This window comes from Falco biarmicus, chromosome 4 (assembly GCF_023638135.1).
Source record: "Falco biarmicus isolate bFalBia1 chromosome 4, bFalBia1.pri, whole genome shotgun sequence".
NCBI lineage: Eukaryota > Metazoa > Chordata > Aves > Falconiformes > Falconidae > Falco > Falco biarmicus.
This window is the reverse complement of record NC_079291.1, coordinates 17,733,842-17,760,803: the sequence shown is the minus strand read 5'-3', so window position 1 is coordinate 17,760,803 and position 26,962 is coordinate 17,733,842. Positions and strand designations below refer to the sequence as shown.

General features: G+C 41.3%; 2 protein-coding genes across 8 annotated transcripts in view; one reads left to right on the top strand and one right to left on the bottom strand.

The window, feature by feature from the left end:
• The window catches only part of STARD3NL (STARD3 N-terminal like), a 30,270-nt gene extending 30,048 nt beyond the window's left edge, over positions 1-222 (top strand). For all 5 annotated transcript variants that reach the window (XM_056334923.1, XM_056334922.1, XM_056334924.1 and 2 more), the window contains one exon: positions 153-222. In XM_056334923.1, the coding sequence (XP_056190898.1) occupies positions 153-205 (53 nt within the window). In that variant the 3' untranslated portion in view covers positions 206-222. The remainder of the gene's footprint in view (positions 1-152) is intronic.
• A 3,124-nt stretch (positions 223-3,346) lies between these two features.
• Positions 3,347-20,977, bottom strand: MLH1 (mutL homolog 1). Of its 3 annotated transcripts, XM_056334918.1 has the most exons (19): positions 20,557-20,977; positions 19,846-19,936; positions 19,630-19,728; positions 18,482-18,555; positions 17,278-17,350; positions 16,070-16,161; positions 14,703-14,745; positions 13,999-14,087; positions 12,306-12,418; positions 11,631-11,724; positions 10,965-11,118; positions 9,882-10,240; positions 8,943-9,091; positions 7,115-7,223; positions 6,248-6,311; positions 5,547-5,711; positions 4,702-4,794; positions 4,237-4,350; positions 3,347-3,709 (listed from the first exon to the last, which is right to left on the bottom strand). In XM_056334918.1, the coding sequence occupies exons 1-19, from the start codon at positions 20,955-20,957 to the stop codon at positions 3,542-3,544; spliced, it is 2,544 nt and encodes an 847-aa protein (XP_056190893.1). In that variant the 5' UTR covers positions 20,958-20,977; the 3' UTR covers positions 3,347-3,541. The 3 variants fall into 3 exon arrangements, with proteins under 3 accessions (XP_056190893.1, XP_056190895.1, XP_056190896.1); XM_056334920.1 differs by lacking the exons at positions 16,070-16,161; positions 19,846-19,936; positions 20,557-20,977 and having other exon boundaries at positions 19,630-19,695; XM_056334921.1 differs by lacking the exons at positions 11,631-11,724; positions 14,703-14,745; positions 16,070-16,161; ... (3 more) ...; positions 19,846-19,936; positions 20,557-20,977.
• Positions 20,978-26,962: the final 5,985 nt, after the last annotated feature.

Below are 26,962 nucleotides of genomic sequence, written 5' to 3'. Positions count from 1 at the left end.
AAATAAAAAGTAAATACTTTTACAGGAAATAGTTGCTTTGAATTGCCTTTTGATAAGCTGTTATAGCGGTGGTGTGCTGCTTTGTGGTTTGTTTTTTTTTTCTTTTATTCTTCTCTCAACTGATCTAATGGCATTCTTGTCTTCCTTTTCAGGATCCGATGAAGACTCAGAAGAAAAACAAGACAGTGAAAAACCCGTCGTATAGCAAATACAAAAAAGCAGGTAAGTTCCTTTGCACAGCACCTGAATATTTCTAAAAATCCTTTTTTCTTCTTCGTTCCTTCCCAACTAATTTGAATGGTGGGCTAACTCTTAGGAGCTCACCATCTTTGAATGCAGCATGTCTGCCTTAGCAACCTTGCGGCAGGAAATCCTGCCAGGCTGTCGAGAGCCTGTAGTTGGGGTCCTCTGCTCCCCAGCTCTGCCTAACCAGAGCCCAGGGGGCTGAGTGCGCTGTTTTGGAGTGTAGCGGGAGAGGCTGCAGCCTGGGAACATAACACCTCCACCATGTATTTGTTGGCTGTCCTGGAAAGGGGAGTGGCGGGCCAGTTGTGTAATCTCTCCTCGTTTCTGAAAAAAGGAGCATTATTCCTTTGGAGATGGCAGGGCAGGAGTGCTAGGAAGAGATGTTCCTGTAGTTTAGGTCTAGGACAAGTAGACACATCTCGAAGACTGCATGGGCAAAACTACTTCGGTACTTCCCCTCCTCAGTCTGGTTAGTACTACAAATGGGTTACAGTGGAGCCACTGCGTCTTAAACATTTTCGTAATGTATTTTGGTTAAATATAAGAGATTATTTCCTTATTTTGGAAATTACTTGATTTACTTTAGGAATTATCTTGCCCTATGCTTTCACTTCACCACACCTGGCAAAGCTCAAGCTATGGGGGGTATTAAATGTTCTTGAGAAGCTGAAGCTTCAGATTTGAAGTCTTCTAGCGCTAGTCTGGAAGGGTCGGTGAGCTTTTCTTTTCTGCCTCCTGTTTTCAGTATCTGTTTTCTTGACTCACACCTTGATGCATCCTGACTCGTGTAATCTGTTACAGAAAGAAAATCTCTGAGGGGAGTTGTTGGGGTTTGGAAACTGGCAACAGAGTCTGTGGCTGACTTGCTGGTGGAGCTGCTGACAGGAGAGTTTAGTCGCTAGAAAGCAAAGGGAACAGTTCCCACGTACTGTAATACCTCACAAAGATGTACCTTGTTCACATATGTATATTAGGTTGCCTCCCAGGTGGTATGAAAATATTTGTCCATAATGTATTTTATTATTCAGTGATTCCTGAAGTTGATCTTCTAATGACTAGATAATTACTGGGAAGTGTTGTTTTGTGTACCTAATCAAGAGATTGATAATATAATGAAGTAAAACTTCTCTGTGGTGGAAGTATATTTAATGATTGTTGGGACTCACTAGGAAAAATTATTTTATGTTATTGCAAATTTGTCGTTAGTTTTACGTTTACTTTTTTAACTCCATGCATTTTCTTTTGTAATGGATATGTTCACTTTCTAAAATAAAAATGTTAAAATATGGGTAATGCATTATAGGATGTTGTTGCTTTTTCAGCTGGAAATACGCATGTACCACTTTGGGGCAGCAAAGATTCCAGTTTGCACAGATTTTGTGCAGAATGTGGTGTAGTACTGTGTGGCTGCCTGCAGCAATGCAGCAGAACATCATTTCTTTGTTGCATACGTGGGATCAAAAGGATGAAATTTCTGAAATTAAGTAACTTAGTTCCCACTCCTGTACTGGTGGTGGATGTTCTTCAGGTTCAAGGAGGAAATGGGAGCAAGCCTTTGCAAACCCCAGTATTACCCCTGTAGTGAAAGGAAGGCAGTCAGTCATTCAATTTACGTGTGCAAGTATAAGATATGTATTCTCAGGTAGAGATCTTAAGTGTTAACCAATGCTTGATCAAAAAAGTTTTAGTGTAACACCTAATTCCTACCTAAAGAGGAATGCAAGTGTTGTCCCTTTCCTTATATAGCCAGTAGGTTTTATTAGCAACCCACAGAGCAAATCCTGAGTACCAGCGTATTCTTCAAGTGTTAACTCACACATGGGTGCTGTGCGGCTCTGCGATGCTCCCAGTGCTGTGGAACAGAAGCACGCTGCGTAGCAGATAGGATGGGTTGTGCTCTCTTCCAGTTGCAGCTTCTCCTTGAAGCAGTCGTGCCCGTTGCAACTTACAGGATGCTTCCACTAAAAGCACAAACCATTAAGCCATGCATTGGCTCCCCTTACTTGGTCGCAACAAATCTGTCAGCTACGTGCAGGGCTCGGAAGCCCCTGCAGCTGCCAAACGCACAGCTGTGACCTTGGTGTGCCCCAGAAGCTGCAGCTGGATGCCGCTGTTCAGCACGGCTTAGGGCTCCGTGCAGGATTTCTTTCTCTCTTCAGCTTTGGGTATGAGACGCTGCAGGTGGGCTGGGAGATCGTTTATTAAAAGCAGGCTTGTCACGGACAGGGTCCTGCGCAGTTGCAGTTGTCCTGTTGGAGCAGAGGCTGCAGTACTGAATAAAGACCCTTCAGGGGGCAGTACAAGGGGAAAGGAGAGGAGGAGAGGGAGGTGAAAGTGCTACTGTTGAAGTCTGCAAGATGTTCTGGCACTAGCTATCTTATTTCACTTCAGTTGCTATCAAGCCTTACAGTAAAATCACCTACCTTTTGCTCCAAGGAACGTTCTGTAAGTAAGTGTATGACTAAAAGATAAGGTACTCTCCATCAAAGACCAATAGACAGCAAAGGCAGCAAGTGGTTACATTGCCTCTAGCCTGCTATTTTTAAAATTCTCTTCTGTGGCTGCTAGATGAAAAAAATAAGCCAAAATCAAGTCTACCACTTACATTACTTCAGAATATTCAAGACCTGTTTCAGACTATGCAGGTAAGAATAAATCATTAGAACAAACTGTCATTTAACAGTGCTGGAATGTGCCTAACCAAATATTAAACTCAATGAGAAAAACACAACTGGGATGATCCGAGTTCAGACTTGATTTGAACACCTTCCTCCAGCTGCAACATGGAGTTCCTCTGGAAATCTAAGAAATGCCACCTCTTCCTCTTGCAGTTCCTCTTGCAGTTTAGTACTCAGAAAAATTAGGAAAGGGGAATTAATCCAAAACCATGAGCTATAAAGCACAACGAGCCACCTGCACTAGTGACAGCCAATCCTTGGTGGGGCAGGTAGGTATGTTTTGTTATAGCAACCATGAATATAGCAAATGTAAGGTAAAAATTTTGCAAGCCTCTCCTAAATCTGCATGTTTTCTTTCTGTGGTGCATGCTTTAGGTTCTCTGTATATCGAGGTAAATGAGATGCCCTGTTTCATATGTGGGTAAAATAGCTAAACCAATTTTTTTTTATTCTTTGATCAACAAGGAAAATAGACCATTTGCTGTCATGTTAGTATGACATTAAATACCCTCTTTTTCTTTGCTCCGTCAAGATTCCAGCTTTATCCTCTGCTAAGTAAAACAGAAAGTAGCATGAATGTTTTTTTAAATATGCACCAGTCTGTAATAACCTCTTGCTCAACATCTCTCAAAAACTTTATACAGGTCAGGCAGGTTAGCAAGCTGCAAAATGTTCCCATCTTCTGTGAAATGTTTAGGAGGTAGAAGATGAGTCCTGAAAGCTTTGTAAAGTACATGTTCCACAGTCCATTTCCATGTTGATGAACCAGAGTCAGAATCTTCATTCTGAAATACAGAGCGGGGTGGGGAACAAAAGGACAAAATTAAACTGACATTCTCTTTTACTGGAGGAGAGTGTGCCTTAAGAAACTTTATTATGTAAGACTGCAGTGATACTAAAATGCTGCTAGTATTAGAGATGGCTGTTCTATACAGTCAAGCTAATTTTAAGCTCTGGGAAGTCACTTACAGAATGGGCTACCTTAACTGAATGATTAAGCAAACTGTTTTAATTTACATGCATCCCTGTTCTTCTACAGCTATCTGTCCTAACTCAGCAGGTTAAAAAAATACATCCCAAACTCGGAGGCCGAGGACTGTTGTAATATTCAGAACACCATGATACCCAAAGTTAAAAGCTTCTCTTAGTACATATAAACTTCAGAAAACTTAGGCCGCGTTCTTTCAGAATCTTGCCACACTGCTACTTTGACTCACTGAAAGCAGAGCTGGGACTAGAAGTCTGTAGTTGAAAGAAGTTTCCTAAGTGATGTTAGTTGTTTGTTCATGTGATTAGTCAGATGTTCTTGTACCTGAGAGTTTGTTGGGTTGGCTTCATCTATTATATATTGCTTTCTAATGGAGTAGAACATAGCTAATTCTTTACTCAGGCTTTCAAAGCATTCCTTTTCTTCATCCCAGTTTACCTGTTAGAAAAAAGAGAAGGCAGAGACTTGACAGAGATTCTTAATATGGAAAAATCATAATAAATAAGGTCTTGGCTGGTTTTGTGCTGATAAGGTAAAGGCACAGAACAACCACGACCACAGCAGAAATGCAGGCTTTCAAATCAAAATACACGTTCATTCAGTCAGCAGTTATGAATGCAGAGGCAAAGCACTAATCAGCCACCACAGCAAAAGTGGCCGGAGCATGTAGCAGTGCATTTAACCAAATCCAGCCTTTGCTTTGCAGCTTCTGATGAATAATTTGATTCACCTCATTCTTTCCTAAACAGAGTCATTTGTGAATTAATAAAAATCATTCAGAGACTATACCTCTGTGGCCAAACGAAGGATGAACATAGGCAGTCCTTCCAGCAGCGGAACATAGTTGTCTATAAGCAGCGGTAACCCCATAAGGTTTCCTTCCTGCAAGGCAATGCTGCTGCTTCAGTAAAAAAAAACCAACATAAAAAACCACACCACACACAAACAAAACACAACAAAACAAAACCCAGCATGTTCTTTGTGGCAGTAAATGCACCAAAACTGTTACTTATTGTACGACCGATTCTTGCCAAACATAGTGAGCCTTTGGAGTACCTGAAGTTAAAAGTTTTTAAAGCCTGATGCCAGGCAGACATTGCAGGAAGAGGGTTAGTGGTGGTGAGGCCTGGATTTAAGCCGCTCAGCTCAAAGACCTGAATTCAGCTGCCTCCTCTACCTCCAGCCACTGACCACTCCGATCCCACTTCACAAGAAAAGATCAGAGTCAACTGTCTGGGTTCTATGACACTTGAAGCTGTTTGGTTTTGTATAGATTAAGGGATTCGTCGGGCCACACAAAACCAACCCCAGACATGGAGAACAATGGTGCTGCTCCAGAGAGCTGGTTAAGCTGCATCTTGTTGGATAAGAGATCTGCACTCTAGTTCTGGAAGCAATGCCTGAATTATGCCTTCTAAAACAGCGTAAGTCCTGAGTATTTTTAATGAAAGGGGTAAGCCACCTAAATCTTACTGGAGCTAGTTCCTGGTGATAGTCAGCACTGTAAGCAGAGTACTACAGTTATCTGTTACCAAAATGTGGAATCATTTAGGTCTGAAAAGACCTTAAGGTCAAGTCCAACCATAACCTAAGTCCACCAGTCATTTACTGTCAGAAGTAACAGCAGCAGTCACCTCATCAATTTCAAAAGAAAAATAATCTTTCAGCATTTCAGTCTTCTTTTTCAGGAACTCCACGATGTACTCAGCAAGCCCTTCTTTTGGGCCATCTTCTTCTGTCCAGCCGCTTTCAGGATCCTCTAAAGCAAGCATTGAGAGCTCATACAAAGGAGCTGGCTCCTAGAAACGGAGGCGGCAAAACTGTTGTTAATGATCAACACACTACTGAAAATCTATAGCTTCTTCCTTCACGTATGAACTAATTGTAATAGACTGTTTCTGGCCTGTAGAGCAAACAGTTCTGCTTATCACAGTCTAAAAAGTATGAATTTCTTTCTGATGTGAACTGCACAGGATTACATCCCTGCAAAGTACTGTGATATTCACAAGATAAATGTAGCAATCAACACTATTACTGATAAATTCTGTATTCAAATGAATTATCTGTCCCAATGTAAAAAGCCACAGCAAAGCTTGGTGAATATCTAGAAGTGACACGACTAACAAGTAGTCAGGAGGACAACTTAGAGTAGCAACTACAAAATTACTAACAGTTTTGTACGTTCTATTCTCACTGTAAAAGAAATGAAACACCACTTTTGCAGTGGACAAAACCCAACCTGTACAACTATGCATTTGTCTGAAAGGACAGGCTTATTGTAAATAAATTTAAAAAACCACTTTTTGTAGAGGATATAATGTAAAATTATACTTACAGACAACCTTAAGACTCCAAAGTTTGCAAAGTCATAAATAAGTATTTGGTAGAAGAGTTCTTGGCTAAATTGAAGTACAAAAATTAGTTATATGGACAGGATCATGTATCTCCAAGTTACAGTAATTTCAGAGGGGTAAGTAAGGCTTATCTTGGAAACGTCAGGCATACATATCCGTATTAGCAAAGGTCTTTAACTAAACAGTTTAAGATTCACATGCACTATCTAGATGTTTACAATTAAGTCTATTTCTTGGTTTCTGACATCATCAGCCACATGGGTGCAGAAATGTTACATGCTCAAGCCTGCAGCTGCTATCAGTTTATTCCCAGATAAGCTCTTCACTCCTTTGCAGCACTGCAGGAGGTGCCCAGGAGCCTGGGAATTGATACAATATGTCTACCTCGCGTATATTCTCTTACTTGTTACAAAATTTATGTAGCTGGTCCTGTAAGTCCACCTATGCAAAACCAGACACTTTGTGTTACAACCATGTCCTGCAGCTTCTCTTAACTGGATACAGCGTTTTATGGAACTTTTTGGAAGGGGCTGCTTGCTCATCTTTATACCCTGTGCTGCTGCTGTAGACAATCGGGAAGCAAATAAACCTCTCCCTTCCCTTCCCCCAGCCTGCCAGCACACAATACAGTCGCTGGCATTTTAATTACAGTGATTCCCTAGGACTCTGCCCAAGCGTGCCAGGCTTGTTTCTGCTGTTCTGAACCGATTGCTTCATCTTTAGCCTCATGACTACTCAAACAGGTGACTAGAACCGATGTTGGTTTTCCTGTCATTTCTTTCCTTCTTCTAATTAGCTTGGTAATTGATACTTACTTCAACTGCCAACAAGTTTAACAGCTGCTTTACCTGAGTTTTGTGGTATTGAGAAGATAGAGTTTTGTCTGATACTGGACCAGAGCCCACTGAGGACTGACACAGCCAACAAAAGAGTGATCACGTAGCATCTCCTGAAGATCTGGAACAATTGAAGGGGTGGGGAAGAAACAGAAGGATATAATTTCATATCTGCAAGCCTGCCCTAATTTATTTAGTCGAATGGTTTGTGTCTTTTCAGCATCAAAGTCTCAGATGATTGTTCAGTCACTACTACACCGATGCTGCTCCTTACCCACATTTTGAAATGCCAATCATTTGTGTGCTCACATACAGATATATCAAACCAGAAGTGAGAATAGTTATGTAACAGTTAAAATGCAAACAATGAAAAAAAAAAAAGAAAAACACCCAATCAATCACCTCTATTTTGACCTCAATAGCCTTTCAGAATTCATTTCCAGCCACAGGAGATTAGTAAGGGAGCACAGACACACTTCAAAGAAAACTGCAGATGTAAAACAACTTTGCACCAAAACCCAGCACTGTCAGACTAAATTCTGGAAGTGGGATAGAACAGGCCCGTAATTTATTTCTCTCCCAAACTAAGTTTCTGGCTTTCTCACTTACGTATATTAAAAAGTATGGGAAGTCAGGTTCCAAAATCAGAGTTCGTTTTAGACACTCCACAACAAAAGTCACTAGCTGCAGTCCTTGGGAGCAGCTTCCTTAACAGGAGCTTGGAGCTGCAGTCACCACACGTACAAAGCACTACACTACCCAAATTCCACTGTTACCTTTCCCAAAGGAACACAGTATCGCGAGAAAAGTCTTTTCTTTCTTGCAGAGGTCTCTTGTATGTATTTCTTACACACGTGAAGACAAGACACAACCTCAAGCTGCTGCACAAGTTCTACTGTGTCTTTTGAGGCACACTTGGACATTTTATGGCTCAGGGACAACTGATTTTAGTATTTAAATGGTGACAGTCAGATACAGAATTACCAGTCTAATGCAGGACGTTTTGTGCAGCACAAGTAAAGTGTAAGCACATGTTTTTTAAAGATCAAGATTTTTAGTAATTGATAAAAGTTATTTATTACAGATGTCTGTTACTCTAGCCTTTTTAGCTGTGGAGCATCCCCAATTCTTACTACCAGAAAAATAGAAATAAATTCAACAAAACCCCCAGAACACAAGGTTCCCAACATTTAGACTAACTGAATAATTCATGTGACTCAGTATGACTAAAGTCGACTATACAAGTTAAGAAGGAAGCAACCCTAGGAAAAATTGCAAGCCTTTTATCTTTTTCTAAAACAACTCTTACCAGAAGAGAAAATTGTATTTTACCAGGCTCATCATCATTTCGTGAAGTGGGACAGACAGAAATGGAAATGAAAAGCAAAAGTAGTAAATAAAAACTATGACCGTCAAGCCTATCCCAGTCTACTTTGCAGTCGTGTGACTAAGCAAGGTTTCTGTAATGACCACATCGTAGCTGCCATTTTTGTTTGAAAATTAGAAAATAACGTAGCTTTTCAAGCTGTGATTTTATATGTTATTAATTATGATGCAAGTTAAGGTTTGCAAGAGATTTAGGATGCATAAAACGTTGATCAAGTCACAAGGTACAGGAAAGTGTTTAAAACAGTCCTCCAGTGTGGCTCAGTACAGGAGCTGCCCAGTCAAAGTTTGGCCCTTGACACTTAACAAATGTTTCTGTTAAAAACTCACTTAACAGCACAGTGAGGTGTCTGTGACTGGGCCACCTTTTAATTCACTTTTTCCTCAGCAGTTCAAACAATCATATTTAGTTGGTGGAGTAACAACAATCTCAAGAAGCAAAAGGCTTGCTTACTTGCATGGGCCTGGTTACTGATTTCCTCCTGGAGAGTCAATACACTGGTCAAGTTGATAATTCTTCTTCTAGGGGTGCAGGCAGCAGTCATGTCCTTCCTGGTGTCATCCTTCTCCATGTCTATGTCCGCATCTTCCCGTGGTCTCTTTCTGCGGTACCAAACCAAAAGAAATTACGTTAAATTCGATACTTGGGCAAAACACACCAACAGATGGGATGCTCAGTTCACATGCTGTATGTTAACACAGGAAATGTAGAAAGTTTCCCAAAACTTCCTAGAAAGACAGGCTGTTTTATTTGACTTCTAGAAGCCTAATTTGTTAGGAAAAGGTAGTTCATAAGAGAACTTACAACTCCCTAATACCGATCACATCAGACATCTGTTGTTTAAGCACCAAGCAACGGGCTGTAAAGGACACAACAAAAAATGTTGATATTTCTAAGTATTTTTTTCATAACCATTTTTTCTGTAATACTGGGCAGGAGGTGAGGGGGTGGGGGTAGGATTCAGAAGGCTTTGGCCTCTAATAATGGCTCCTGCAGGAGCTATAAAAAGATTATAGCACTTTTCTCTTTAGCAGCATAATGCCTGCAAACTTCAGTGATGTAGTTTCTATCCCCCCACAAAAGGAGGGCCTCCAAAGAGGCAAATCAGCCTGACCTCCCAAAACTAAAGCTAATGTAATTTTTTATACTGCTGCCTGCCTTTCAGTATGCATGGAAATCCCATTCCAGTTACACAGTTTACCACAAGTTATGTAATATACAGTTCACAGACGAAATTAGTTTCTCAAAAAAATGCCATGGAAGGTTATTCTAGGAAAGTTTTTCCTTCTGAAAAAGCGGAAGTCAGAAGAGATCTGAAAAATCTTCAGTTGCAGGGCCATGCCATGAAATACATAGGTAGCTTTGCATGACCGTAGGAAAGATGAGTCTTACCGAGGAGGCGCTGCCTTGGGAGACAAATGGCCGCTCTCACTTGGCCCCCCACACAGCGCTGCATCCTCCTGAACATCAGCCATTTCAACTAGATCACTGACATCTTCCATTTCAGCATCCTGTGACCTGACCACAGCCACCGCAGGTCCTGCGTTAACCTCTGTCGCAGCTTCAGTGGGGCCTGTACTTGGGCGGTTGTTCACTGGCTGAAGAAAAGCATCCAGTTTCTGCTCTCGGGAATCAGTGCGGACCATCTGGTGCGCATAAACTTTATCACCAGTTCCTTTGGTAGCCACAGAAGGGTTTGCTGCTGATTTTACCACCTCATTGGAAGAACAGTCGGCTCCTGGCAGCAATGTCTTCATTCAGATGTAGGGAAGCAAAGAGAAGAGATTCAGCAAGAAAACAAAGATCAGTCACACTTCTCACAGCATCTTACTGCTCAGAGGCAAGTCATTTTCAAGCTCCACAAACACAGCATCAACTACTCAAACAGGCCACGAGCTTTGCACTTGCTATCCAAATAGCACCCATGTCATCATCTTGGCACTTAACAAAATCATTACTTAGCATTCCTTTGTTTCAAAGGGGAAATCTTTAATGTAAAAATTAAAAATCACAAAACGTGGGGTTTGGGGGTTTTTTTAAAGATTTTTTTTAGTTATAATTCTTACATTATGCTCTACATAAAAGAGATTAGGAAGTCTTCTTGATTCTCTTTCTGGTTAGATTAAATCCAGAGTGTTGTCTGAAATAGAACAGTTTCCTCAATCACATAAACTGGGGCAGAATAAAAAAACATTTACCATGTGTGAAAGCTAACATATTTATAAAATCAAAAAAGGCTAATCAGATACTCGACAGAACTGTATTTAAAATGTCTTCAATACACTTTTTGTCTCTTTTGCCACATTGTTAACATTGGCATATTAAAGCAATTTCATCCCTGAAACATAAAGCAAAGATCTCAAGCTACCAGCGTCACACCGATGACTATTCATCACGGCACAGATTGTACTACTGAACGGAGTAAACATATCCACAACAGTTAAAATGCTGCCGTCACTTCAAACATGTTCTCACCTGAGTGAAATACATCCTTGAAGAATTGGAGCCCAGTAACTTGCTCTCTATGTGTTGTTGCACACGCTCTAGAATACTGTCTTCATGAAGGAAGTGGACCTCATGTTTTGTAGGGTGCACATTCACATCTACGTTCTCAGGGGCTATTTCCAGGCTGGAAAAAAATTTAGAATTTAACCTGAAATTTCCCAGGGATGGAAGAGAAGGCACAAATTGATTCAGTTCAAAATTTGTCAGGCTCGGGGCCATTACTTTACGCAAAGAAGTCCAAATGGTCCTGAAACCTGCTATTTTTGGTTTGGTATTTGTTTGGTGTATTAAAAAAAAAAATCATCTGAAGAACTCTATTACAAACTTGCCAAAATGAGCTTACATAGATAAACATAAACCAACCGCTCCACTGTACTACTACAGAAACCAGGTTTTAGAAATATCTTTTACTTGCAGTGTCTCCTGAGTTCACATGAAAGGACTTAAGCTGAAATTATAGACACTCACTACTTCTGAAAATAAGGCCTGTCTTAAGAATTCTACCGTCTGGAAATTAATTACTTCAGTGCAATGCTTAACACTACTATAAGGAACACAAATGTCCTTCTGAACCTACTCACCCTAGCTATTTTCTACAAGATAGTATTAAAAGGCTACTTCTTCCTATTACTTTACCTTAAGTATAGGAATGGATGCGTACTTTTTGGCAAATAAGCAGCATACACAGTTTCTATGGCTTTCCGCAAAGCGGCTGACTCTACCAATCGATCTGAAACAGAACAAAACGCAATTTTCAGAGCCCCACTGGAATACACTGCACAGTGCCCAACTCCTCCTCCAGACCAACACCTTCATGCTTCGTATCTTCAAAGGGCACCTGTTAGACCTGTTTCCCACCCCGCCTCCCCGAGACCTATTCGTTCTCCATATAAAACCAGGAACAGGCAATATCTTCAGAGTGTGTTTTGTATTTAGAAGTATTTTTTTCTACAGATACTGAAATAACTAGACTACTTTTCTTTATTTCATCTGGTCAAGGTCTGTTGCCAACATTGCTACAGAATGGAGAGACCAGTCTGTAAGTTGGCAGGACACAATCACAACCTTGATGCTGCACAAGTTCAGTTTCTTTAGGCCCAGCCTTGGCTGCTTTCCACTATTTAGAGTGCAAAGCATAATGCACATTACAAATAGAAAACCACCTTAAGTTCTACAATTAACTTTAATACTTATTCTTCAATGTATTTAAGAACACTGACACATTTTTTAATTCTTCAGAAAGTTCTGTTCTTCTGATTATGTAAGCAACACATGACTGTACAAAATGCTGCTTTTTAAAAAAAAACTTACGGTTTATGAAGAGTAAAAAAATACATTTCTTCACAGAGTAGTTTGCATTTGTGATGTAGCCTTTCATTTTAAAAGCCAGACTTGGTTCTTCACAGCCCACTTCTATGAGTTCCCTATTGACAGTTTGACAGAAACACAGAGAAAAAATGAATTCTTCTGTTGACACAAATTCCAAACAGTACCCACGAGTAGCAATATACTATTCTATATTCTATTTATAACACAGTTAATTAAAACATCAGAATTATTTAAGAGTTCAAATATTCATTGCTGAACCACAAAATTCTTTATCCTGAATTGCATTGTTTCTTCTGAGTAAGCATAAACTAATAATACGATTATCTTTTTAGTACCTTAACATATCACACTATGCATAATATTATAAACATCTATTGATAATTCTAATACACATTCACTAAGTCATTGATGGTGATAGACAAGGACACTTCAAAATTGTCAGCATCTAGGGATGAACATTCTTTTTCTTGAACTACTCTGTCCATTTTTGCAGTCTAATATTTACTGGTGGGCTATCATGAAGTCATAAAAATATATAAAAAATTTTTGATCACTCATACAGATCCTAAGATTAACAATTTTCGTAATAGTTTTTACAACTTTCATGATCCATTAGTCAAGGAAACCTGCTCTGGTAGTTTGTGAGCACAGCTCTCTAGCAAGGCATTGCACCAACTAAAGTTAACATCGAAAAGGCTTATAGGCTATTTATTTCCAATTCAACCTCAATATATACTGAATGCCATTTTTATTTGTGTTAATTTTTTAAGTCAAAATAACAAGCTAGACTAACCACCATCTTAAATTGGGTAAAAAAAAGTTTTGCTTAAAAACATGATCAGAGCATTTAGGTTGAAATGGACAATTTATTCAGAACTGTACAATGGAAAAAACACCAAACAAGCATAGTAGTGGACAAAACCAAACGCGTTACAGAAATACAAACATGACTGCAAACCTTATCACTAAAAAGCCTCTGTAGTTCGCTGTGATTCATAAAGGTGTTTCCATGTATTAAAAGTTACACTCCTTACATGTGAAGTGTGACTTTAGTAACAGAATCAAATTGACACCCAAGTACTGGTGGGGCAAACCCATTTCACAATTCCATTCAATGACTTCTTTACAGCTGAATGTCTTATAATGACAGATTTTTCCTATAAGTGGCAGATCATTTTCAAAAAATGATTGGTTTTATTTGCGTTTAACTTTCCTGCCTGGTTTACTCAGCCTCAACTAACGCAGCTTTTGTCCAGATACTAAACCATAAGATTTTAGAAAAATGAATTTGAGGAGACTTCGAAATGTATCAGACAGCAGACTGCAGTAAGAAGTGGTAGATTTTCACGGCATAGGAAGAGGCTAGGAACTCGTGGAGAACACAGGTACAGCTTGCTCTATTTAAATGAGCACAGAGAAAGTTACAAGCAGATCGTTCCCTTTTAGTGCATTAAAGGAACAGCTCTGCAACTTCCCTCTTTCCTTTGATATATTAAAAAAAAGTCACACATTCTGCAAGACAAGGGACAGCTCTATTATTGCAACACTCCCTCTTCCCTGTAATTCACCTTGAAGGAAGCAGGAAAAGTTAGCACAGCCTGTGTTCTTTAAAAGAGAAAGGGGAGGGAGATTTACTGGAAAACTTCCTGTCAACGGGAAACTGACATCAACCTACCTGCTAACAGCATTTCCAAAGATGGACCTAATGTTGTCCACCGTTGAGGCATTTGATAAGGTTCTAACATCTGACACTGTGTCACCTTGCTAAAGAGAGCAGAAAGGAGTATTCATCAATTCACAGTTCTGGCTGAAATGTTAGCAATACGTTCAGCTTAACGTTTCTAACACAAAGGCATGGGACATAACAGCATTACAGTGTTTTGTATTATTATTTACTTATTTGTGTTCAGAAAAACAATAGATAGTAAATGGCACAGGATTACAAGATTTGCTAATCACGTTAGACCCATTCAGGCTAGTAAATCCATCTTTGAAAGTAAGGAACGTAAGTAGTTCAATAAATTTTCAAGAATGCCAGAGAACGAAGGTGGTCTATCCCGTCCTCCTTCATGCAGTAACCAGACTCCCAAAAGAAGCTGCAACAGCTCATAAAGCTAGAACAAAATAAAACATTGACCCCACAGAAAACTCCAAACTCCCGACAAATATATTTTTGTCTTGCTCACTTTTAAGTAATATGTTTTCTATCCAAACTGCATCAACGTACCCTTCAACATTTCAGTACAATGGAAGGCTGTATACACTATTCCCACTGCAGAAGGCGCAGCGCAAGTCGTCTGGCATTTGCAGATACACACATTATATACACACACACATATATAGACACACAGTGAAGTTATAAAAATTTTATTTACATACCTTTTTAACTGAAAAGCTGATGCCTGAATTATGGATGGCATACCTGAAAAACAGGTAAATATACGGCTGCAGTATGTAAAAGAAAAGGTTACTTTCCCTGAATGCTGAAAAGCAGCTAGTAACAGGGGCAAACAATTTCATTTCCTATTACACAAAAACATGATTTGAGCCAAATTGGGCTTTTGTAGACTAAACAGCTATAAAAATAAGTGATTTCTATTTATAACTCGCCTGTAACCATATGAAATTCAAGGATCAGCTTAGCTTATTTCTCAAAAAAATCCACAACTGATCAGCTTCTGCGGACCTGGTTAGTTCTGTGTCACTGCATAGGTTTAACTAGAACAAGAGCAAAACCTCCTCAGTGTAACAGAATAAAGTCTCAGCTACTGTGGGGAAGGATCGGAAGAACAGCTGGCTCTCCCTTTTAACTCCCCCTGCGCAGACAGCTCAGCTGTCTGTGATCCCAGCACCACATTTGATACACTACAGCTGCTTAATCTTGGCTCAAACTTCTAGGGAAGTTGCTAAGTTGTGAGAAAGAACGTACCATAGAACCTTGCAAGATGAGAAACTTGAAAATGCAGAGAGGTTAGACTGTTGTAGCCAGGATGGTTAGTAACTCAAAAATTCAAGAAGAAAAAGAACCAAAATGAAAATATGTAAAATCCTAATGCCGTTTAACCAAACACCAGTGTTGGAAGCCTGTAACTTGTTAAGACTTTGGATCAGCCTGTTCCACAGAGCAGGGGGACCTGACCCTTCACGTCCTGGCTGAAGTCTGCTTGGCCAGTAAAGACCCTTAAGTAGCTCGTTTTGGGGGCAGACTAACACTTAGCATACAGTCTCGCTACTCCTTGCTAGTTTTTGTGTTTACTGAAAGCGTAAAGCAGTTATTTTGGTTAAACTGTGTAGATCCTGCTTGCAAAGGCTCTGCACATCGCACAAGATGCAACAAAGGGATCCTGGAAGGGAACATCTGGTAACTAAAGGGATTTATTTCCCCCTCCCAAGGACTTGAAATCGCTATTCAGCTTTTTCATATTCAGCCAAATCTCAATGCTCCTGCACAGTTTTTACTTTGATTCCATCCAGCCCAAGTGCATTGAGAGTTTACTCATTCAAGTCTATCAGCATTTGTTTGCTGCAATTCTTACTAATAGTTGTCAGACTGAATACACTGTTTCCCCTCTGGATTTTCCTTATCAAGCTGGACAAATGATTTGTCAGTACACTGACAAATAGTTAAAAAACCCAAAAGCAATAACAAAAAGAATGACACCAAACACACACATGCCGGTTGCTCTGAAAAAAAACAGTAATCCTCATGGCAGTATAAGAAATTGGAGCCTCCTATTTCAGTCTACCTGCTAACGACTTCTAGTATTTTTGCATATTCTTCATTTGGATTTTTTAAAGCTTTCCTCCTTGTGTTTACATTGTAAAAGAGATCTTCAACCTATAGAGAAAAGGTTCAAAATTAAAAGTAATTTTTAAAATCTCCTCTTACTATATAGTTAATCTAAATGCATCTTAATAGGTACTACAAAAATTTCTGAGAATACTTTAGCTTATGAAAGATCAACATTCAATTTATTCTTTACCTGCTTAGGTTCACCTAACAAATTGAACTCCAGAGAAATGTGTGTTTTCAAGTACCAGTATTTTTACCAATAGGTAAAAATTGGTATTTTTACCAATAATTTTACATCAGTATTTTTACCAATAATAACAAAAACTCTACAGCTCACTTTTCAGTGCAAGTTATGTACCTTCCACTGCAGATGACAGTGGATTCGCCGATTACACTGTTTGAATGCAAAGCAAATAAACGTTAAACCAGTTGCTGCAATCAAGGCTGTTAATGTAATTAAAATGGCATCTTAAACTTCATTTTCACTATATATTTAAACAATATGCAAATTATTTTTCTGTTATATTGAGAAAGGCAGAAATTTAAAGTTCAGCTTCTTTTTTAGGACACATTATCTTAAACACCGACATGGGAAGCTTGCAGGGTGTATGCTCCCACAGCAAGACAAACGCACACCTGCAGCCTCCTAGGCCAGGCTTCCACTTTCCATCCTACACTGTGCAACATGCACACGCCTTCCCACTGTGAGCTCCTTATTCTTCATAATCCTAATGCCAGTCCCAATCCCAACCCAGATCTGAATCTTGGTATGATATATAAAAGATATGACTGAAAAACAAACAGCAGTTCTGCAGTTTCCTGTGCCAGGCCTCATCCTCCCACTCTAGCTCCTATAGTGTAGACCACTCCTCCATATTCTGAGCTTCTTGTAATCCTGTCCATTGATACCTTCCGCAATCCAAAAGGATTCTGAAATATTTCTGATAGTAAATGACTGTGCTATCCTCAGAAGGAAGGGAAAAAAACCACACTCAACCAACAAAAGAAGCCAACAAACCCACACATCATCATCGTTTGGAATATATTCTACAAGGTGATACTGTCATGTACCTTACAATGTTAATACACATCAATAAGTGGTGCGAGCATAATGACCAGGGAACAGAAAAGGGACAAGAGAGAGCAAGCACAAAAACCTACCGTGATCTGAGTTCCTTGGTTTCCAGCACAGGGTTTAGGAGGGGCTTTAATTTTTCCATCACTGTAAGTAGCTCTAGGCAGAAAATAAAAAAGTTACTAGATATCTAGATTTACAGGGGTGCAGACAGACAGATGATGACAAAAGGGAGGAGACAAAAGCAATTCCGTATCATCACTACATCCCTCCCAACAAAGAACCTGGAACACTGACAACTAGCTGCAAGACACACACACCACCTTTCTACTAGAGGAAAACTGCCTTAACTGACCCTAGGACCCAGAGGGGCAATGGGAGAGTGGGAATAACAGCAGAGAAAACGGGGAAAAACAACAGGATATGTGTTTTGAAACTGTATTACTGAGACATTTCCTGTAAAGGCTGCATTATTGTATTTTACCTTTCTTTAATAGCTAGACCTAGACTGATAATCATTCTTCCACTAGACTTTATGCTTCAGTTATACTAGCAAGAAATTAATGACTTTACATGTAAGGCGTTTCCTTTTTGATTGTAACAAGATTTTGAGCATAAGAGATTTCTGACCCACGTAGGTCTTTCAGCAAGTTACACAGATGCATAATTTCAAAGGGCATACTTTTTTTGCCCTCTCACATAGCCCACATAATTAATGCAAGACAGACCATATTCATAGAGTCTTTGGAAAAACCAAGATGCAAAGCTTCTTCCCTCCCCCTTTCTCTTAAAAGTAGTGGAGAAATTTAATGGATAGGCTTGCTTATATTTAAAGTTTTAAGTTTTCAGAAGAATATTCAAAACCTTTTTTGCATAAGATTAGGAACCATGCAGAAAGCAAACAAAGTTCTAAGTTACTGTGCTCAAGAGTCTTACAAAATTTGCAAGACATGCTGGCTGTGTATATACATCATTTTATCCTGAAATGGAGAAAAAGGCAAAAGTTTATCCTACACTGGCTGTTGGAAGTAGAATTCCCTTTAAGATTCCCCATTCCCCTCCCCCCAACTTCTAAAACACATTGTTTAGCTAAAGCTTACCTTTACAATCTGGAATTAAAAATCATTCCAACTATGTTTTCTTACATTCTGGGTCATTCTTGTTAACTACCCCAGAAACACTTAACTCCTTACCCCACCCTCCTCCTTAACAAGAGCACAGCAAAGAGCATTAAATACATCTGTTCATTATTACATGCAGCAGAAGTCACTTGGATAACAGGCTGCATACCTGTATGCACACTTCCCGTCAGCTGTTTTAGTCGTTACTGTAACATGGGCAACATGACTGATGCTAGCCAATGCCTAGAGAAAGAGAAAGCATCTTTGTAAACCTTGCTCTGGAGACCACTGAGGAGTGTCCACACTTTAAAAAGCATCACTAAATTTTGATAGAGCACTTGCAAGTAAAAAAAACCCTCACAAGAAAACTGCAGGTCAATAAAGCTTTAATAAATTTTAGTACCTATAACACTGACTTCTATTCAGGATCATCTTTTAGCTTTTCTAACACTTCATTATCTCTGACAATGCAAGCAGCTAACCATGTAACATTAACTAAAAGAAATTTGCAAATCTATTACACCTGTGCCTTTTTCTTTCTTTCACATTAACAAAAAGCAGCTGGAAAGTTTTAGACATTACTTTCTCATCCCTGCCCAAGTTCTTCTCTTACAAAGTTAGGTCACAATGTTTTTCATGGAAAACTCAATGCCTACTGAAACCGTCCTCGGGACCAAACTCCACTGGCCATGGAGCTGATTAAATTGAAAGTGTGCGAGGAGAGGCCTCGGTCTACTCTGTGGAGTAATGCAAGGCTCTATGTACCTGAGCACAGGCAACGTACTTATATATCTTGCTGTCCATCTGGAGGGCAAAGTAGAACTCATCCTAGACTGTTCTTTCAGACAAGCTTACATACAGTAGTTCTCCATGTTCTCACAGGCTCTATCTGAGGGGTCAGAGATACTAACTCTTGACTAAAAGCAAAAGCAAAGGAAAACAAATGTGCATTTCAAACATTTAGTTTTAAGTACGGTATTTAGACAAACGTCTGACATCAAAGATTCACCTTCCACTAAAATCTTTGTCTTTTACCTGTAGGTTCCTTAAGCAGCATTTGAGAAGACAGGCCTTGTTTTACTTTAAAAAAAGAAATAAACTTCCTCCAGAAAGCAAAAAGAATATATACCTCTTCCTAGGCATCCATCTAATCTTGAAAGACATAGGAATGTATTTTGACCTGTATTTACATGGCAAGCTCTTTCAGAAAACAGAAGTTTCTGAAAAGAGTACTGGGAAGGAGACAGTATGCAAACTCCTCTACAACAGGGTAACAACAAGCAACGCACATTTTCAAAACCCTGATGAAGGGCTTACCTCACCCCTAAAACCATACGTAGAAATACTAGCCAAGTCTTCAAATTTTTGCAGTTTACTTGTAGTAAATCTCTCACACACAATGTCCAGATCTTCTTTCTATGTGAAAGGGACAAGTAATAGTCACTTTCTGTTTCCAACATTTTTCAAGAACAGAAACATTTTTAAAAGGTAGCATTAAACATCAGCATACAGCTGTCAGCTTTGTTTACTCACTCTGATACCACAGCCATTATCTTGGACCTGGATGAGCTTCAGACCACCTTCCTTAACTACTACCTGGATACTTGTAGCTTTCGCATCCAAACTGCAGAAACAAAGAAAGCATTCTAGAGAACAACAATTCTAGGGAATAAAGGACGACACAACTGATTTAAAGTTCTTCCTCACACAAGCGATAATTTGTTTCTACTCAACTCATCACCGATACTGGAATCCATTCTGTTTCAAATTAGCTTTTACTGTCTCCTTCCCTTTTCTTTTAACTACGGTGATATTCTAAATCTGCCATCCATAACAATTATGAAGAACTTTCAGAAATTTAACAATTAGGTAGGTGTCCAGTCCGACAAGTAAATTGGCCTTCCCTCCCGTTACCGAAACCTGCTGCAGACTGCCGCAGGGTTTAACGCAGCTGACGACAGGTCGCTACTAGTGAAACGGCAGCAATTTTAATCCCAGGCTTCATCTTCAAAACAAATAACCCAATGATCACTCGACACTGAAAGCAAATGAGGCCCGTCAAACTGCAGAACCAACCCAGCGCAACCCCAGGCAGCCTCCGTGACGGCGGGCGGCCCCGGGCGCGCTCTGCCCGCCCCTCAGCACCCAACGCACCCCCGGACCCCACCGGGAGCTGCCGGCACCTCGGCCCGCCCCTCTCAGCCCCCCCGGCCCCCGCCCCGGCTCCCTCGGCCCCCGCGTTACCAGTTTTCTATCATCTCCTTGATGGCGTTCGCCGGCCGCTGGATGACCTCCCCGGCCGCGATGCGGTTCACCACGGCTTCATCCAGCCGCCGGATCACGCCGGCCATCGGTGCCGACAGGGGCCCGCGGGCGGGAAGCGGGGAGGCCGGCTGCTCGGCTAGTCCCGGCGAACAGGTCTCCGAGGGGAGAGGAGGCGGGAGAGGCACCAGAGGGCCCCCGTGGCACCGAGCGGGGACCGGGGGAAGGGCCCAGGGGAAGGAGCCGGCGATGCGGCGGGGGGGCGAGGGGAGGCGGCCGGGGGCCGGGGAACGAAAAGGCCTCACGGCTCGCGCCGCCCGCGCCGCACGCCGCTTGCCCGGCCCGCCCGTCCGTCCCCCTCCCTGAGCAGGCCGCCCCCCCATTGGGCCACGCAAGTGCCCATCACGCGGCCTCTTCCCTTCCCGCGGCAAAAACAAACACGGAGCGGGCACCGGAAGACGGGGGGAAGACGGGGCCCCGCTGCGATTGGCTGAGCGGCGCAGCGTGGGTGGGGCGGGGGCGCCGACGGGGGCTGGAGCCTTGGCGGGGGAGGAGCGCGTCACCTGGCGGCAGGAGGCGGCTCTGCAACGCGGGGTCGCAGCGCCGGCTCCTGCAGTGACCCCGGCCGCACAGTGGAGGTCTCCAGCATCCCAAGGGATGTAAGGCTATACGTAACGTTTCTTCCTTTCCAGGGCCATCTCTGACTGGGATCTTAACACACCGGCATCCCCCGGTGCAGAACAGCTTGCCCACTGCATTTCCCTGCGCACTGTAAACGCTGCTTCTCCCGGGCAAGCTGCAAATGAGGCTTGAGAGAAGCAAAAGCTTCTCCGGGAGGGCAGTGGCACTGCAGAGCCATGTCAGCGTGGTGAAGTTGGCGCGTCGCTGTGCAAAATGCTATGGTATATTCATATTGTTTATGAGCTGTTTGTAGCTGCAATGCCAAGGGTGCCTTCAACCTTCCAGATGAAGATGCTCTGCTACTGGCATCTCTTAAGCTACTGTAATGTAACTCCGATTACCTCTCAACCTCTTCACGTCTGCATGTTTGGGATCACACATTAATTGCAAAATGTTGACGGCAATCAATAAAGCGTTTTTCATTTTGCAGAGGGAAAAGAAACAAGACAACATCCTGAGAAGCACACCTTCAGGGTGTTGCTTTAAACAAGAGGCTCATAGCTGTGGCCGTGCCCTGTCCAAGGGCATGAAGAAGACACAAGCCCTGCAAGGAATGTGTGAAGCATGAAGCAAAACCATTTCCTTTGTGAGTGTTAAGGCTTAAGTGTGTGAAACATGGGCTGGAAGTACTTTGCTATAAGGTGTGTTGCCTTGTGAGGATGTTTTTGTTCTCAGCACTGTCCGGGATGGTTGCTGTGTGATGGTTGTCTATATGGACAGGTGCCTGCAGTGCCCCCAGGCATGGAAGATCTCCACAGAAGGCACCTTTGAGGCTGCCTGCAGGTTCCCCACTTGTTGTCCTTGGCAAAACTATCCGGGTGGAGGCCAGCAGTACTGCCCTGCCACCTCCCTGGCCGTGGCTTCCTGAACCTTCCCGTTGCAGTGACAATTACCTGGGCCATGGGGCACTTTTGCTTTGACTCGCAGGAAAAAGTTTGGGACCTTGGTACAAGCCCCCCTGTTAGCATGAACGGGGCAGGTGGCAAAGGGTTAATGGTCACAAAGAGAGGGTGACAACTGCACCAGCCTTGTCTGTGCGGGGAGCTGGGGAGCATCAGGGGCATGGGGGGGTGGGGGGGGGGGGAGCTTCAGAGCAGATGAATCTGGCTGTACTCCAGGATCTGAATCCAGGGAAGGAATCTGGTTTCAGTGGCCTCAGGCAGCCTGCCACGAGCCTTAACCAAAGCAGCAGGTAATGGGAGTGGGAAAGCAGAAGGCATCTGCTGGATCTGGGTGCACAATCTGGGAGAGGACGCATTTACTCAAACTCTTCCATGTCCACGTTGCTGCTGAGAGCTATTTGTGCTGTCACTATCTGCCCTAAAAAGAGAAAAAGGCCAGGAGAAAAATATACACCTTTTACTACTTGTACCCGTGTTACAGTTTGTACGATAGAGATGCAGTTCATTTTACTGGATGTTGCTTGCGTGAAGCTTTAAAACCTTGTGTGGTGTGTGCCAAACTCCCAGCTTCCACATTGAGTAAGTCTGTCTCTCTGTCTGGCTGCAAGCAGCCATCAAAAGACTTTTTCATATTTGCATCACGACACGTGCCGGTGCAGGTCAGCCCTGCCTGTTCGTGCCCTACAAGCTTTGCTCTGACACATCCGAGTTTAAACTGTTGTTTTGTGTCACAATCTGTCAAAGAAGGGAAACATCGGTAACAATCGCTAAAAATAATTCATCAGAGAAGCCTGGTAGAGACATATGTGTTGTGGTAAAATACTTCTTTGATTTTCAAATATTTTTACTGAGAAGATAAAGAATATATTGATTTGTTTGTATTAAAGCAAATTGAAAACATGATCTATATGCCATTTTGAATAATTTAGGAAGATATAACCAGTGTATTTTGATGCCAGGGCTCAGAAGTGATCCCAAAGAGGAAAGCTGATATATTTAGCAATCAATGCTAAGAAATTTCAGAAGGCATGAATCAGTTTCATAGAAACACACAATACTGAAACAGCCCCACAGTCACTAGAGAAATGTACTAAGTTTTTCCCTTGGAGACATAGATGATCATTTAATTAAAAAGAAAAAAAAAAAAAAAAGGAAAACAAAAAAAAAAGATGCAATGGAAGAACTGCAGTCTTACCAAAATCTTTCTCATTGCTGAGGAGAGGTGGCCCAAGAGCCAGTTCATGAATTTTGAATTTTTTGCTGTTTATTATAAAATCTATTTCATTTTTTAAAAAATACAAACTTCTGTCTAGTTTTGGGTCTGGTAATCTTAATCTACTGTATTGTATACAATTTTCAAGTCCTACCCACTCATTATCAGCAGCATGTACTTACTATTCCAACTCAAATGTATTCAGAAACTCAGAAAACTGTTTTTTAACTTATAACGTGTTACTGACCCATTCAAAGTCAACATTGCTTTATTTGGCTTGAGCAGTGGGTATTAAGAAATAGTAAAGAAGGTTTAAGAAAGAATTGGAGCATGGGCTTGTAGCACATGGAAAACAAGTAAATCCGGGTTGCCACAGCACTATCTTCTTTACAAAACAAAACCCAAGACCCTGTAACATGAGGCAAGGCTACAGAAAGGCAGAGACCTGCTACCCTGGAGAAAAGACTGAGCAGTGAAGATATCAACTTCAAAGGTTAAAATTATTAGCATTTTAGACTGCAGCTCAAGCAGAAAGGAGGTTGAAGGATGATGATTGCTTGAGCAAAAAAGCCTGATTTTTTTCCTGTTTGTTTTTGAAGAGAGTTGAGCAGCATTCCACTAAGTAACAGGTTTTTTTCTGCACTATTAGAATTCCTTGTAAGAAACGAATTTTTTCATAGGTAATACTCAAGTCTCTGGCAATGTCTTCTCATTTGCCCTTCAATAATTTTCCTTGATGTGCATGTTAATGGTAAATGGTACCTTTCACACTTCTTACAGTTTTTACTGCCAAACAGCAGCAAAGTTCATGACAGTTTCTTAAAACTGTCTCCAGCTGGCTAGGAAGAGATCACTGAAATAATGCAAATCAAATAACCTTGATTCACGGACACTGATGCCAGAAGTTTAATGTATAACCTCAGTATATGTATAACCTTAGTATAATTATTAGATTGCAATTGGGAAGTCCTTGTATTAGTATAATTATTAGGTTGTGATCAAGAAGACCTTGTATTGTGTCAATGAAATTTATGATCCAACTTGAAAGGAACATCTAGGATGAAAGAAAAGAACTGATTGAATCTCATGGGAACCTAGCAAGTTTTGCCAAGAAAACGTTTTAAAAGAACCAAGGTGATGGGGTCATGAAGTATTTAGAAATCAACAGCGTCTCGGTGGTCACAAAAGCAGCCTTCTGACTCAAATAAGAAGAAACTACACATGTGCAAAAGAAGGAGGGACTAATGTAAATGGAAGGGAAATAATCAAGTATGTATGGAATTTCGGGGAAATGGAACACATATGTATGATTATACAGAATATAAGGGATGTGTATTTGAGGACAAGGTGAGCACATTAGGTGGAGACATCCCCCATGCTCCCAGCGCCATAAATAAAGAATGTCTGCCTTCTGAACTCCAAAACAAGTCTTAGAAAGTTTGTTCAACCCATTTTCCGATAACTCCCTCTGCTGCTTTTCAGCTTGTCTTGACAAGCACCCAGATGTGGGATATGAAGGCATGGACTCCAGTTGTGGTGCAACCAGAGATACTTTATTGTACAGAGAAGCTCATATTTATATCTCTGAGCCCGGATACAAGTTGCAGCTGCATGTACCACCAGGCTCAGGGCAGAAATCATTCATGCAGGTACACAGCTAGATATCACTACAAGCATGCAGACACCTATTTGCTACTGGATAACCATATTCATCTTTCTTACTCTCCTTCACAATACCCAGCTCTCATCTCCTGCCAGATCAGACGTTCTCCATCCTCTTCTCATATATCTCTCCCCAGACATTCTCTGTCCTCCTTTCTCTCGTCTCCCATCAGTAATGTCAGACATCCTCCATACCCCCCTCACGCATCTCTCTTCAGACATTCTCTATCCTCCTTTCCCACACCCAGAGTGTCCACACAGTTCTTTCAACCCTTCTCATTGCTGAATACAGACCCACTCGTCTTGCAGCGGATTTTCTGCAGCTTTAGGATGCCAAATACAATATTAACACAAAATTTGTGCTACAGTGGTTGGCTATATATCAACAGCAGAAGCAATAGCACTGCGGGTACTGATATATTACTAAACCTATTTACAGAGAAGGAGGTGCTCCAAGTTAATGCAGTGCCTGCCTAAAGAACCCACACGCAAAATCCTCCATCCCAAGACAGAAAAAAGCATTGGACTCATGTTCCAGTGAAATCAAATTGTTCCATATATAATTGAAGACAGTTACTGTTGCTCGCCTGACACAGGATCGCTTGTTAAGCTGCAGTAATTATATTCTGGGTTGGAATCTCATGGTCCAGGGCTAGGTGAAAATGTGCTTTAATGAGTAGAAGAGCCGCTCAAGAATACATGCCACATGCCTTTATACATAGCCTCAGGCATTTACACATTACAATAGGGGGGTTTGCTAGAAAATATTGCCCCAATTAAGATTTTTCACCCTGGTTTATAGTGCATTTTTATGAGTTCTGAAGGAAAGCAGATTCTGGAAGCTCATGGTGAGAAAAGAACTTTGAAGTCCTTATGCTGTATATTTATATCCCCTCATCATACCCTGTGTGTACAGTCCTGTCAGGTAAGGAATTATTATTAAGTCCACTTCACAGAGCACCCAGATGAGCAAGATGACTTGTGCAAGGCCCTATAGGACATGTCTGACAGAATTTGGAATCAGAGTTCATTCTTTTTGTCAGTATGGAAACCATAGTATCGCTTCTCTACCTAGAATATGGGTGTGCATTTATTGGACCTTAAGACATCCATCGTTGCATTTCCTAGAATAAAAGTTATTTGCTGTGCAAGCTGAAGACTTGTTACACTCCAAGTCTTACAGGTAAAACGGGACACACTGTATAAATGGAGCTGAGCATTTATTGTTAGTCTAATTTGACATTCCAACCAATATCCAACACAGCATTATCGTTAGCCCAGTCACAATACTACTACTGTTTGTAGTCCAGATTAATACGGGGAAGTCTCACTAGTAGAATTAAAATAGTTACACACAAAAATCTTCCAGATACGTAGCCCCTTTCTCTGGTCATGCCCCTCTTCCAGCATCCCTGCGGGCAGCCCCAGCCAGCAGCGGGCAGAGGGGCTGCAGTGGGTGGTACCGACAGACCAACATCCCGGGTTCTTCCTCAGGAGGAGGAGGATGCTGGGGTGGAGGTACTTTCCTCCTTGGTCTTGGAGACTGCCTGCTTTTATTCTTACATATTCTCTTCATGCAGTCTGCGTATGTGAATTTGCTCTTCATCGGTTCTCAATTGTTCAGTTAACTGTTCTTTCTTTTAAATCTGAACCGGTTTGACAAGATGACCCTCCCGTGATGACATTGTGGTTTGTGTTCATAGTTTGGGACCTCTGGTACCATCCCATTTTTGATTCTTGGGCCTTCCATTTTGTTCTAGGTTAACAGATGACACAGTCAACAAGAAATAGCTACACATTGTCACAACAAACTGAAGCTAGTCTAAACCTAACCTGACCACTAGGTAATTGCTGTCTGCTAAAATAAGGCAAAGTCAGCCTAGGCCAACTTAACCCAGCCACGTGCTAAGACCCTGCCCTGTCAAGGTGG

What these genes read in the sequence shown, in the direction of transcription:
- MLH1 (XM_056334918.1), bottom strand. Translation starts at nt 20,957, where the DNA reads ATGGGGGGGCGGCCTGCTCAGGGAGGGGGACGGACGGGCGGGCCGGGC. An exon ending in GACGGGAAGTGTGCATACAG is followed by an intron (nt 17,351 to 18,481) that starts GTATGCAGCCTG and finishes TTTTCTGCCTAG; the next exon opens with AGCTACTTACAGTGATGGAA. An exon ending in CCAACCCAACAAACTCTCAG is followed by an intron (nt 3,710 to 4,236) that starts GTACAAGAACAT and finishes TCTGTATTTCAG; the next exon opens with AATGAAGATTCTGACTCTGG.